We start from the raw sequence: 14,287 nt of genomic DNA, 5'->3' as shown, positions 1-14,287 counted from the left end.
TGCCATTTATATGTTCACCAAATTTTAGAAGCATTAAATAATAAAATAGCACCAACTGATAAATCTAACAAAAAGAATCCAGAAAGTTGTGCTTGACAATATAAGGAAAAGTTAGGTGGCTACTTACTGTAAAGATGACATGTTAAGTTGGACAGGAACAATGAATGTTAAGTTGGACAGGAGCAATGAAGACACTTATGCATTAGCTGTCAGCCACAGCCTTTGTCAGAAAATGAAACACGCAAACATTCATTCACACAAGCAAGCACACCTCTTGCACACATGACTGCCATCTCTGGCAGCTAAGACCGGAGTAACCTGAGAGAAAAAAGGGTTCAGGCTTATGCTCAAAGGAAGGCAAGGCTGAGGCAACATAGTTCACAGTTGGCCAAAACGAAACAAGAATAATAATAGTATTAAAAATAATAAATAATAATAAAACTCCCAGAAAAAAATTATAAGTTGGACAGACAAACAACCAAGAATTCACATAAAAGTTGGAAACTTTTTAAATCCGGAGAACTGGGAATAGCTACAAGAGGCTATAGAAGAGCAGCTCAGGAGGCTGCCCTACTCACAAAATCAAGAAAGCATGCTTCGTGGGAAGCAGAATAGATCCAAAAGTAGAGCTGAGACAGGTTGCTTGGCAGAAATGGAATTGCCAAAAAACTTAAGCAAATAAGCAATCTTTCTAAATAAGAGAAAATCTGCATCAAAAACTATCTTTGGGAGCATGCATTTCATAAGAATCAGGTGGTACAGATTGGCTTCAGAAACACAAACACATGTAAATAACTTGTTTAAAACCTTCAGGCACAATCTGAACAACTACCCCCCCCCCCCCCCCCCCCCCAAATCCTTACATTTTAAAGACTCCAAAGGGAAATGAGCCCACAGTGATGAAGATAATTGCCAGATTTGTCCATTGTGTGCCTTTATAGCCACTGGACCATAGGCTCCTCTGTTTTGTCTGCAATGGCTGCACCAATTGTGCACCTTTAGAAGGGGTGTCAAGGATGATGGTGGGAAAAGCCGTGGACATTGGTGGTGGGAGGGGAGGGGAGGGGGGACATCAGAACAAATGCAGGGGCATTTGGTAGCACTTTAAGCTTGGAAAAAAGACAGTTTTGACATGGTCCCTAGTTGACCAAAACAAAAAAAGAAGAATAATAAAACTATGATTTGTTTGGAAAAGAGATGTCCCACAGCTACACTTTGTTTTATTTACTTATCTATCTACTGTTAATTTGCAAATAGTTTTGAGGCTGTAGCCCCATTCTCAAACAATCATTCCTGCCAACAGCCAAGCCATCTGGCTGGGATTCAGCATCACCACTGGTCACAGCCATACTAAAATTGCAAACAAATGTTAGATACATAGATCAGAGAGTACAACATTAAGATACTGTTGGAGAAAATGGATGAGCAGCTTCAACTCACAAGCATAAACAGATATGGACTGTTCCATTGAAGTTCTATGAAATCTGAATCTGGTAACATACTCTGGTGTACAAGAGCTTTCCTATCTCCACCATGGGCTTTGGTTAATTCTGTACAGAACAAAAGTTTGACAAGAGAAAAGATGTATAGTTGAATGATTTGTCATGGACCACAAACAATTGTTCCAGAAGTCCGCTGAAAATCTAAGTTCATATCTGTATTCTGCAATCACCATACAGTATGAAAGAAGGCACTTTTTAGTGCATCAGATATTAAGGTTGCTTCCTGATCCACTCACAGATATAACATAGGAATCATGACTGCTGGACAACTTCTGTATGAGGTTTGGTTAGTCTAATCTGATCTTTACAATCTCTAGGTGATCAAAATATGGGGGTTGGAGAATATTCATAGTTTCTGCCTTGAAACTTTGGTTCTTGGAATTTTCTAAGCAGATTTTCAAGCTTTTTTTCTTCAAATTCTCTCACTAGCAATGTGAAACGGTAAACATTTCTAACACCATTCTCTGTATAAGCTTGATGTCTTGTTTTAGACCATTTTTCAAAAATTTGTTATTTACTTTTCAATGCAGTCTCCTTACAGGGGTTTGTCAGGCTCTCTAAACTATACCTCCATTTCAAAGATGACAACCTAATCTGATTAGAATTTTTTACCTGTGAACCATTTATTCTCATTTGGGAAGAAGTAGTTTAGGGAGCCACATAAGGTGAATAAGGGGGAGTATGACAGCAATTCATGCAAGTCTAGCAGCAACAATTCCACATGAAATGTTCTGCTGTGTTACTGTAATTAAACAGTATTTTCTTCTTCACCATGTGGGGCAGTTTCTCCCTCAATTTATTGTCAGAGTGGTCCAATATTTCACTATAGCACTGTCTAGTGATCGTTTTGCTTCTTCTAGGAATCTATGAGTATGGTGCCCTTTGTATCCCAAAAAGTCATCACCATTATTTTGCTGACTTATGTGACAGTCATAATTTTCTCTGGAGCAGAACTGTGAGTAGCAACCCATTATTTTGATTTTTGCTTCATGTCTAGGGTATAATAATGACTCTAAGTTTCAAACATGGTGACAACTTGACACAAAAAATTCCTTAAGATCTCATTTAAATTGGTCCAAATACAGGTTTGAAGTTGAAATCTACATCAGCTTATTCCCCACAGTCAGTAGTCATACCATGTATTGGACAGACAATTTTTTATCACCGTAAATATTAATATAAATATTAATTGTTGTTTCCATTGACACCTCTGCTACCTCCACTACTTTATGCACTTTTGTTTGGAGGTCAGAGGGGATCATGACATGGACTTTTTCAATGAATTCTATTAAAACCATACCCACTGGGAACTGTGACTGGTCTTCATAAAAAACTGATGTCTGACCATGTTTCACCAATATCTAACTGGCAAAGGGTCACCATAAATAGTATCCAATTTTACTTATCTGGCCTTTTCCCATCCACAGTTATATAACTGAATATACTCTAGTTTTTTCATCTTGATGGAAACCATGTAGAACAGCATAGTGAAAGTGCTGTTAAATCCAAAAAGAACTTATAATGAAGGGTCATTTTTATTGTAGTGTTAATTACAGATGGCAACACATGAGGTAACACCAACATGTGCCTGTTGTCCACACCATATTGTCTACACGAGGTTAATAAATTAATACTAACTACAGCTGGCACTTAAAAGGGAAATAATAATTTGTACCTGAACTAACAATGACTTGTCACAATATAATCCCACACGGTGCAGAAGAATGAAATATGCAAAGTAGCCTAACTTAAGTATACCATAAGATGGTAATTATGGACAATAGTCTGATCATAAAGGTAGCTGTGTTCCTCTCTTACAGGTGGTCATTGACATGTGGCTATTGGAAGAGCTTCACATTTATAAAGGACAGAAAAGCAAAATGAGTCATGTATGAAGCTGAGGAAGATACACATGAAATCATTAATAGAGATCCAGAACAAATCAACACTGCTAAGGTCTCCTAAAATGGCAAAAGGAGAGGGAGGCTTATTAGTGAGAGGGATCAGAGTTCGGCAATTTACTGACTAACACAATCGCAAATACACAAAGCATGTTTTCCTAGGGATGTATACCATTACAGAAACAGTTTGTAATGGAATGAGGAGGAGGAGGAGGAGATTAGTGTTTAACATCCCGTCGACAACAAGGTCATTAGAGACGGAGCGCAAGCTCGCGTTAGGGAAGGACGAGGAAGGAAATCGGCCGTGCCCTTTCAAAGGAACCATCCCAGCATTTGCCTGAAAGGATTTAGGGAAATCATGGAAAATCTAAATCAGGATGGCCGGAGACAGGATTGAACCATCGTCCTCCCGAATGTGAGCCCAGTGTGCGTAATGGAATGGCATGCTTGATTAATAAACATAACTACTCCACGCCTTCTACAATACACATTCTTTCACTGGAAGAAGTATCCATGCTAAGATGAATATCTCTTGTATCACACATATGGGTCTTACCTCTACCAGCAGTTTAACAAACCAAAGTAGTAATGTCACCATAATATCTGTGAAGATTGAAGCTATCTTCCTCTTTCTATTTGGCTGCATATTCTGGATGAGATGGAGGATACTGTTATGACTTTCTGGCTCCTTTACACAGCAAAAAATTCCTACTTTGTGACAATTCCTATCAGACAGCACCATTTATATGTTGTATAGCTGCTCAGAAGCTGTTGTCTTAGGCGTTATGAAGCATGTGCCAATGCACTGCACCGATCATTAGACCCGAATTTCTGTTCCTACATTTGCATAAATTTTGAAGGAAGATTAGGGTTTAATTTCTTATTGACAATGAGGACACTGGAAACGGAGTATCAGTTCAGATTGAGGGAAGGATGAGTATACAGACTGCCTGTATCCTTCCGAGAAACTACTGCGGCAACTGCTTTAAATGATTTAAGGAACCATGGAAAATCTAAAGCTGGATGATCTGACATGGATTTGAATCCTCCTAAATGTGAGCCCACTGTTCTAATCATTGCACCACAATTCTCATAATTAATTTTGATTTCATTGAACAAAACTGATCACCAGAAAAGGGACTACACGATAGCATCCAAACAGAAGCAACATTCTTATGATTATGTGAACAATGCTGTATCTAAAAATTTAACTTCATCAAACTACACATGCAAAAAACATTATGTACGATTTTTTGATAATCTGATGTTAGTTACTACCCAAAATAGCAAAGCAGGGAAACCCAGAAAAGTGAAAATAAGTGTAAGAAGAAAAACCATGAAATGACAACAGCTTAAATAATAGAAACTGTGACAAGCTCACAGGAAGAATGAGAAATCACTGTTCTCGATTCCCTACATTTCTATGCAATGTATAACTACTAAATGATGTACACAGAAAGATGCTGTACTATAAGCTTTATTAATTTCTATATTCAGTTAGAATTATATGGTGAACATACATTTATAGACAAATCGAGGTCTTCGATTCTTCTCACTGTCAACCACAGCTTCGAAAAGAATGAAAACTCATAAAGAGCTATTATAATAATATGTAATATAAAGAGACAAAATTCATTTTGCCATTTTTCTCTGCATTAAAAATTCTGAACCTTCTGTGCTTGTGACACCAATGAAACAGGGCCAACGGCAGCATCCGATTCCACCTGTCTGCTTTGACCCATGAAGTAATGGTGTTGTGGTGTGTGACGTCCGTATGGTGTGGAGTTTCTGAGGTGGTTGTGTTTCCAGATGTCATGTTGTTGTATTTGATGGTGCATGTGTACATACGTAGTTTAACGTGTCATATTGGGTGCATTTGGGATTTGGTTGTGATCATGTTAACATGGTTTTGAGTTTAGGTAGTTGGTGTGGTAAAGTGGAATGTTGAAGTGTTTACATTGAATTATTAAGTTTTTTTTTGTTTATGTGCTTGGTATTTTGTTAGGTTTATTAGTTTGGGGTTTGTAGTACAAAAAGAAGTCTAATTCATTTAATTATTTTTTTGTTAGATATTGACATGAAAGTGAAGTTCACAAGTGTATCATTATGTTCTGTGATGGGTGATGATATGGTCTATCATACATTTTCAGCAGATGTTCAGTCTTATTGCTGACTATGCTCAGTGTCATGTTTGTGGCAACAACATGAGGTTGACAAGACTTCTGGCGGCTCAGACCAGGCATTGTTGGTGCGATATCATCTGGTGGTTGATAAGATGCAGTACCTCCTTGGAGAAATCTAGGTTGGCTATGACGGAGATTGTATTGCTCACTTGTTATTTTTGTTATTGGTGCTCTATAGGTTTTGTGCACATGAGACTGGTGAGAGTGAGAGAATTGATTTAGACTGGTTTTTATTTTTGTTGAGAGGTTTGTTCAAGTATGTCAGGTGTGGCGGGAAGTTGGGTGGATTGGGTGTGGTTGTTGAAATTGATGAATCACGGTTTGGTAAGAGGAAGTATGGTAGGCGCAGTTCTTGGGTTGGCTTGTGGGTATGGCGGCTGTTATTTTGGGGAAGGAGAGGTGGGTGTGTTGATTGTGTTTTTAGGGCTTTGCAGGGTTGTAGTATAAGGGAACTAGGGGTCTTTTTGAGGAATATATTGAGGAGGGTATTACTACCATTTCTCACGCATTTTCATCTTAAAGGGGTTTGGGGAAGAGGGGTTATAATCATTTAGTAGTTAATCACAGTATTGAGTTTAAGGATTATGGAACTGAGGCTTGTACTAACACAAGAGAGGGGTTTTTGGGGGTAATTTAAATCAGTTATAAGGAGGGGGAAGAGGTGCTCTTCCAAACTGCAATATCTTTTAAATGATTATTGCTGGCGGAAGTGTGTCCCTGGGAATTATTGTATTATTTGTGATGGCTATGGTGAGGATGTACAGGCCAAGGGTGGTGAGTTTAGGGCTTTGGGCGTGTGTGGGTGTTGAGGAGTGGGACGATGTGGTATTGGTTGTGGGGTTAATGGGGCAGGTTATGGCTTGGGGGAGGTTGTTTAGAGATGATGATTGTTTATTGGGTGTTTTTTTTTCTGGGGGTGTTATTTGGTGAAAAGGGCTTTGTTTATGGGTGGCAGGTATTTTAGGAGGCTGTTTTGTCTTGTATGTATGTGTGTGTGTGTGTGTGTGTGTGTGTGTGAGAGAGAGAGAGAGAGAGAGAGAGAGAGAGAGAGAGAGAGAGAGAGAGAGAGAGAGAAGTCGGCTTTGTTTTAATTGATGTGGTGGATATGGGATATTCGTGTTTTTGAGTTCTTGAGATTTTGGTTCCACTTTTTGGAGTTGCAGGTGTTGGTTTATTGGTATTGGTTGAGCTATATACGTCAAGCGAAATCTTCAATTCCAATTTTCGTAGTTCTAGAGGTTTGGTTTCTGGTTTGAAAGCTGTGGTTTAGCTTTGTAGGTCAAAGGACATGTCCAGTTCCAGTGGATTTGTTGGCTTAGCTGACTATTGTGATTTATTTTTTTTTTTAAATAATATGGGTTTTGGGATTGTGCGGTGTTTTCTTTATTGTTGAATATTTAGCTTGCAGTTGCCCCATTAGTCTCACTTTGTTTTAGAGAGAGACGTTATGGTGTCCTCTTTCTTCGCATTTGTTGGCCTATCTATGTAGTGACATCCTTTCGACATTTTGTATATGTTGGAAGTAGCTGTGGATCAAAGCAAACAGGTGGAATCGGACGCTTCGGTAATGACCATGAAACAATTGAGAACATTTAGCAACATCCAGTACATATCAGCAAAACAGTTCAGTGTACAGTCATAAAACCTGAAACTACGATAAAATTAGTATCTCCCTAATGGGAAACTTCTGTGGTCCTTCTCTTTAATAAAGACAGAAAGCCTATTAAGAAAGGTTGGAGTTAGTTCCGATGGACCACTGATTTTATTTGGCAAGTGAACTCTTCAACAAATGTGGTGGTATTTTTATAATATAAAATTATGTCATATTACCTTAAAACACTTTCGTACAAATTTAATTTCAACCTATGGTCTACAGGGATCACGTTATAAATTCCATTAATATACATTTTAAATTCTGTCTTGGTTACTGACTTGGCTTAGATCTGTATGTCACACAATACAAAAGATAAAAAGCAAGTAACATTGAAATACATTTCTATATAACACGTCGCTGATGGCATTAAATCGAGCTAAGATGCGTTACCACTAAAAGGAAAATAATAAGAATCGTTCTTATACTCAGTTATATACTTGCTGTCCTGGATAGAACCACTGAATGTGCCTTTCCTGTGTGATAGTGAGGATGAGGGGAAGGGGGCTGTGAAAAAGATGATGATTCTGCACGAGCAACACCAGTTACAGGCTGTAAGGGAAGTTCTTAATATAAGACTTCATTAATTTTATTCGTAACAACACTTCAAATAATATGGCAGGCAGGGGCATTCATAACCAAAAAGTTTTGCTTTTTCTAAGCTATTTTAACAAACTAGTCACGTTCGGCGATTTATTTGCAATATTGAGGTTACAATCGTACAATATCTTAATTTATCTGTGACATGTGATACACATGTTCGTACCTGAAGAAAGGGCATAAATAGTAGATTTTTCTACAGACGCCTTAATATTGTCGTCGCAAAGAAATCGTTTTGATGTCTTCGCACGAAAATAACCTATACTTGTGTATAATTTAAGCCGTTTGATAACAATCATATTAGGAAATTCAAGTTCCAAGGTGCTACCTGTAGCTCAGTAACCTTAAATACTCTTTACTTTTATTCTTCATCACACTTGTACCACGGATGCCATATCAATACAGCACGAAGCACGTCTTCTGCGTAACGTGCGATATGTTTACTATTTAGTGTTTACAACTTTACAATACTAAACCAAAGATTTGTACTTTCCATAGATCATAGTGCCAAAATATATCTTTTTCTCCGAAACTATTATCGGGTGTCTGAGAATGAAACGCTGTTGGACTAGTCTACTGGAGATCTACGACACTTCCAGCAGAAAATTCTGTATTTGCGTTTTTTTAAAAAAAAGCTAAGTTGATACTGATACGTATATAAATGATATAGTCGAGACAACTTGTCATTTAGTGAGGTCTTTTGGTATGTGCTCTTCCAAACTGCAATATCTTTTAGATGATTATTGCTGGCGGAAGTGTGTCCCTGGGAATTATTTTTTTTTTGTGATGGCTATGGGGAGGATGTACAGGCCAAGGGAAAAAAACGAGGAACAGAAAGACCGATTAAAACTACCCAGCCAGTGGTAACTTAAGAGAGGGTAGTTTTCACACATTACTTTCCTTCGCGATTTGCTGGGCGAACCCGACGATTGGCGTAATTATTTGCAGGTGGATGGGGAAACATACAATTTTCGTTTTATGCTCATAACCCTGGTATAACAGGGAAAAATACTTGTCTGGGAAGAGCAATTTCTCCACATGAGCAGCTGACAGAACATCAAGATTCATGTCATGGCAGCAGGAAGAAGCTACATTCTCTACTACAGTTTCGAATCAAGCATTGTCTCAAATCATAACATCACACATGTGAAGCTATTTACGTTGTACTAAAGGAGACTTTCGCAAAGGTAAAAAAGTTCCTCAGTTCTGTAATATATCAATTCTGACAAGTTAGAGTTATGTTTAGACATGCTTGAAACTCAATATATTCTTAGAAATTACAGGTGTTACCAATGAGCTTTTTTTATTTCTTCTCCATGAATTTTAATACCTACTCCGAATTTTTCTTTTGTTTCCTTTACTGCTTGCTCAATATACAGATTGAACAACATCGGGGAGAGGCTACAACCCTGTCTTACTCCCTTCCCAACCACTGCTTCCCTTTCATGTCCCTCGACTCTTATAACTGCCATCTGGTTTCTGTACAAATTGTAAATAGCCTTTCGCTCCCTGTATTTTACCCCTGCCACCTTTAGAATTTGAAAGAGAGTATTCCAGTCAACATTGTCAAAAGCTTTCTCCAAGTCTACAAATGCTAGAAACGTAGGTTTGCCTTTCCTTAATCTTTCTTCTAAGATAAGTCGTAAGGTCAGTATTGCCTCACGTGTTCCAGTGTTTCTAAGGAATCCAAACTGATCTTCCCCGAGGTTGGCTTCTACTAGTTTTTCCATTCGTCTGTAAAGAATTCGTGTTAGTATTTTGCAGCTGTGACTTATTAAGCTGATAGTTCGGTAATTTTCACATCTGTCAACACCTGCTTTCTTTGGGATTGGAATTATTACATTCTTCTTGAAGTCTGAGGGTATTTCGCCTGTTTCATACATCTTGCTCACCAGATGGTAGAGTTTTGTCAGGACTGGCTCTCCCACGGCCGTCAGTAGTTCCAATGGAATATTGTCTACTCCGGGGGCCTTGTTTCGACTCAAGTCTTTCAGTGCTCTGTCAAACTCTTCACGCAGTATCATATCTCCCATTTCATCTTCATCTACATCCTCTTCCATTTCCATAATATTGTCCTCAAGTACATCGCCCTTGTATAGACCCTCGATATACTCCTTCCACCTTTCTGCTTTCCCTTCTTTGCTTAGAACTGGGTTTCCATCTGAGCTCTTGATATTCATACAAGTCGTTCTCTTATCTCCAAAGGTCTCTTTAATTTTCCTGTAGGCGGTATCTCTCTTACCCCTAGTGAGATAGGCCTCTACATCCTTACATTTGTCCTCTAGCCATCCCTGCTTAGCCATTTTGCACTTCCTGTCGATCTCATTTTTGAGACGTTTGTATTCCTTTTTGCCTGTTTCACTTACTGCATTTTTATATTTTCTCCTTTCATCAATTAAATTCAATATTTCTTCTGTTACCCAAGGATTTCTACTAGCCCTAGTCTTTTTACCTACTTGATCCTCTGCTGCCTTCACTACTTCATCCCTCAAAGCTACCCATTCTTCTTCTACTGTATTTATTTCCCCCATTCCTGTCAATTGCTCCCTTATGCTCTCCCTGAATCTCTGTACAACCTCTGGTTCTTTTAGTTTATCCAGGTCCCATCTCCTTAAATTCCCACCTTTTTGCAGTTTCTTCAGTTTTAATCTACAGGTCATAACCAATAGATTGTGGTCAGAGTCCACATCTGCCCCTGGAAATGTCTTACAATTTAAAACCTGGTTCCTAAATCTCTGTCTTACCATTATATAATCTATCTGATACCTTTTAGTATCTCCAGGGTTCTTCCATGTATACAACCTTCTTTCATGATTCTTAAACCAAGTGTTAGTTATGATTATGTTGTGCTCTGTGCAAAATTCGACCAGGCGGCTTCCTCTTTCATTTCTGTCCCCCAATCCATATTCACCTACTACGTTTCCTTCTCTCCCTTTTCCTACACTCGAATTCCAGTCACCCATGACTATTAAATTTTCGTCTCCCTTCACAATCTGAATAATTTCTTTTATTTCATCATACATTTCTTCAATTTCTTCGTCATCTGCAGAGCTAGTTGGCATATAAACTTGTACTACTGTAGTAGGCGTGGGCTTCGTATCTATCTTGGCCACAATAATGCGTTCACTATGCTGTTTGTAGTAGCTTACCCGCATTCCTATTTTCCTATTCATTATTAAACCTACTCCTGCATTACCCCTATTTGATTTTGTGTTTATAACCCTGTAGTCACCTGACCAGAAGTCTTGTTCCTCCTGCCACCGAACTTCACTAATTCCCACTATATCTAACTTCAACCTATCCATTTCCCTTTTTAAATTTTCTAACCTACCTGCCCGATTAAGGGATCTGACATTCCACGCTCCGATCCGTAGAACGCCAGTTTCCTTTCTCCTGATAACGACATCCTCTTGAGTAGTCCCCGCCCGGAGATCCGAATGGGGGACTATTTTACCTCCGGAATATTTTACCCAAGAGGACGCCATCATCATGTAATCATACAGTAAAGCTGCATGCCCTCGGGAAAAATTACGGCTGTAGTTTCCCCTTGCTTTCAGCCGTTCGCAGTACCAGCACAGCAAGGCTGTTTTGGTTATTGTTACAAGGCCAGATCAGTCAATCATCCAGACTGTTGCCCTTGCAACTACTGAAAAGGCTGCTGCCCCTCTTCAGGAACCACACGTTTGTCTGGCCTCTCAACAGATACCCCTCTGTTGTGGTTGCACCTACGGTACGGCTATTTGTATCGCTTGAGTCGAAACAAGGCCCCCGGAGTAGACAATATTCCATTGGAACTACTGACGGCCGTGGGAGAGCCAGTCCTGACAAAACTCTACCATCTGGTGAGCAAGATGTATGAAACAGGCGAAATACCCTCAGACTTCAAGAAGAATGTAATAATTCCAATCCCAAAGAAAGCAGGTGTTGACAGATGTGAAAATTACCGAACTATCAGCTTAATAAGTCACAGCTGCAAAATACTAACACGAATTCTTTACAGACGAATGGAAAAACTAGTAGAAGCCAACCTCGGGGAAGATCAGTTTGGATTCCTTAGAAACACTGGAACACGTGAGGCAATACTGACCTTACGACTTATCTTAGAAGAAAGATTAAGGAAAGGCAAACCTACGTTTCTAGCATTTGTAGACTTGGAGAAAGCTTTTGACAATGTTGACTGGAATACTCTCTTTCAAATTCTAAAGGTGGCAGGGGTAAAATACAGGGAGCGAAAGGCTATTTACAATTTGTACAGAAACCAGATGGCAGTTATAAGAGTCGAGGGACATGAAAGGGAAGCAGTGGTTGGGAAGGGAGTAAGACAGGGTTGTAGCCTCTCCCCGATGTTGTTCAATCTGTATATTGAGCAAGCAGTAAAGGAAACAAAAGAAAAATTCGGAGTAGGTATTAAAATTCATGGAGAAGAAATAAAAACTTTGAGGTTCGCCGATGACATTGTAATTCTGTCAGAGACAGCAAAGGACTTGGAAGAGCAGTTGAATGGAATGGACAGTGTCTTGAAAGGAGGATATAAGATGAACATCAACAAAAGCAAAACAAGGATAATGGAATGTAGTCTAATTAAGTCGGGTGATGCTGAGGGAATTAGATTAGGAAATGAGGCACTTAAAGTAGTAAAGGAGTTTTGCTATTTGGGGAGCAAAATAACTGATGATGGTCGAAGTAGAGAGGATATAAAATGTAGGCTGGCAATGGCAAGGAAAGCGTTTCTGAAGAAGAGAAATTTGTTAACATCCAGTATTGATTTAAGTGTCAGGAAGTCATTTCTGAAAGTATTCGTATGGAGTGTAGCCATGTATGGAAGTGAAACATGGACGATAAATAGTTTGGACAAGAAGAGAATAGAAGCTTTCGAAATGTGGTGCTACAGAAGAATGCTGAAGATTAGATGGGTAGATCACATAACTAATGAGGAAGTATTGAATAGGATTGGGGAGAAGAGAAGTTTGTGGCACAACTTGACCAGAAGAAGGGATCGGTTGGTAGGGCATGTTCTGAGGCATCAAGGGATCGCCAATTTAGTATTGGAGGGCAGCGTGGAGGGTAAAAATCGTAGAGGGAGACCAAGAGATGAATACACTAAGCAGATTCAGAAGGATGTAGGTTGCAGTAGGTACTGGGAGATGAAGAAGCTTGCACAGGATAGAGTAGCATGGAGAGCTGCATCAAACCAGTCTCACGACTGAAGACCACAACAACAACAACAACAACCAATGAGCTATAGTTTAGTTTGTTTCTGAGTCTCAGTTTCCAAGTCTACCAACAGGCTGTTATAGATTTTTGCACCAAAGTGTAAAGCTCAATTTTTATCTCTAGACAGGGATTCATAGCCTATCTGGTAAGTTTGACTTCAAATATTGTGGTACTGATAGTGGATTCTACAGTTTACCTTTAATTCAGTGTTGTTATGAACCAAATATTATGTTAGAAAGTAAAACAAGTGTAAGTATCCTAATGTCCCTGAAGACACTACTGCAAGATCTTCATTATCATCTATCACAGTATTGTGACTGCACTTTCTTTAGAATAACTAGGGACTGCTATTTTTTGTCACATAGTCATGTAAGATAATAATATTGTCGTGTGGCTAGGGCCTCCCGTCGGGTAGGCCGTTCGCCTGGGTTAGGTCTTTCGAGTTGACGCCACTTCGGCGACCTGAGCGTCCATGGGGATGAAATGATAAGCGGAGAAAATCTCCGACCCAGCCGGGAATCGAACCCGGGCCCTTAGGACTGACAGTCTGTCACGCTGACCACTTCTTTTTTTTTTTTTTTTTTTTAATTTCTATTTTGTTCGCTTTAGTTCGTTGCATCTGCTCGGGGCGAACGTCGTAAGACATCAATTTAAGTTCGTTGTTGATCTGTTAACTCAGGTTTTTTATTGCAGAGGGCACGTTACCCTCTGACCGAAAACTCTGGGCTACCGTGCCGGCAAGTATGGTAGCAGTTCCTTTTGTTGGTCATCATAATGAGAGATTTCTAGGTTCAAAGCATGCAGAACTGAGAACTTTGGTTAAGTTAGCCACTTCCTAGTGCCATCTCAGATTGAAGAACTGATTTCAATTGGTTACATTTAAAACAAAAATTGGATGAAGCTATGTGTTAATAGTAATAATCTCTCTCAGTTGTTACTTGTATACTTTTTAGGTCTTAGATAAGTGAACAGAGTTGCAAAAGGCAAGTAATAATTACTATTATGTACAAGATAAACCTTACGCTGTGTTTCATATGATCCATCTTCATTGGAATCACTCACAAAGCAGAGAAGGTAAAAATATCACAAACTTGACTTATATATTTCGTCATCCCAGGCGCCAGATCGGATAGTTTTCTTTACTTTGCTTAGCTCTTTGCCGTAAATAGTCTACAACGAAATTTTTTTTATTACCACTTCCTTGTTTGCAGAGGGTTAAGCGTTCGTAATTTATCT

General features: G+C 39.1%; 1 protein-coding gene across 3 annotated transcripts in view; it reads right to left on the bottom strand.

Annotated features, from left to right (window-relative positions):
* LOC126412573 (tRNA modification GTPase GTPBP3, mitochondrial) overlaps window positions 1–8,295 on the bottom strand; it is a 143,122-nt gene extending 134,827 nt beyond the window's left edge. For 2 of the 3 annotated variants that reach the window (XM_050082218.1, XM_050082219.1), the window contains exon 1: window positions 8,004–8,292. In XM_050082218.1, the coding sequence (XP_049938175.1) occupies window positions 8,004–8,136 (133 nt within the window). In that variant the 5' untranslated portion in view covers window positions 8,137–8,292. Of the gene's footprint in view, window positions 1–8,003 lie in introns of all 3 variants that reach the window. The other variant, XM_050082220.1, reaches the window with a different exon arrangement.
* Window positions 8,296–14,287: the final 5,992 nt, after the last annotated feature.

This window comes from Schistocerca serialis, chromosome 7 (genome assembly GCF_023864345.2).
Source record: "Schistocerca serialis cubense isolate TAMUIC-IGC-003099 chromosome 7, iqSchSeri2.2, whole genome shotgun sequence".
Classification (NCBI taxonomy): domain Eukaryota; kingdom Metazoa; phylum Arthropoda; class Insecta; order Orthoptera; family Acrididae; genus Schistocerca; species Schistocerca serialis.
This window is presented reverse-complemented; position numbering and strand designations above follow the sequence as displayed.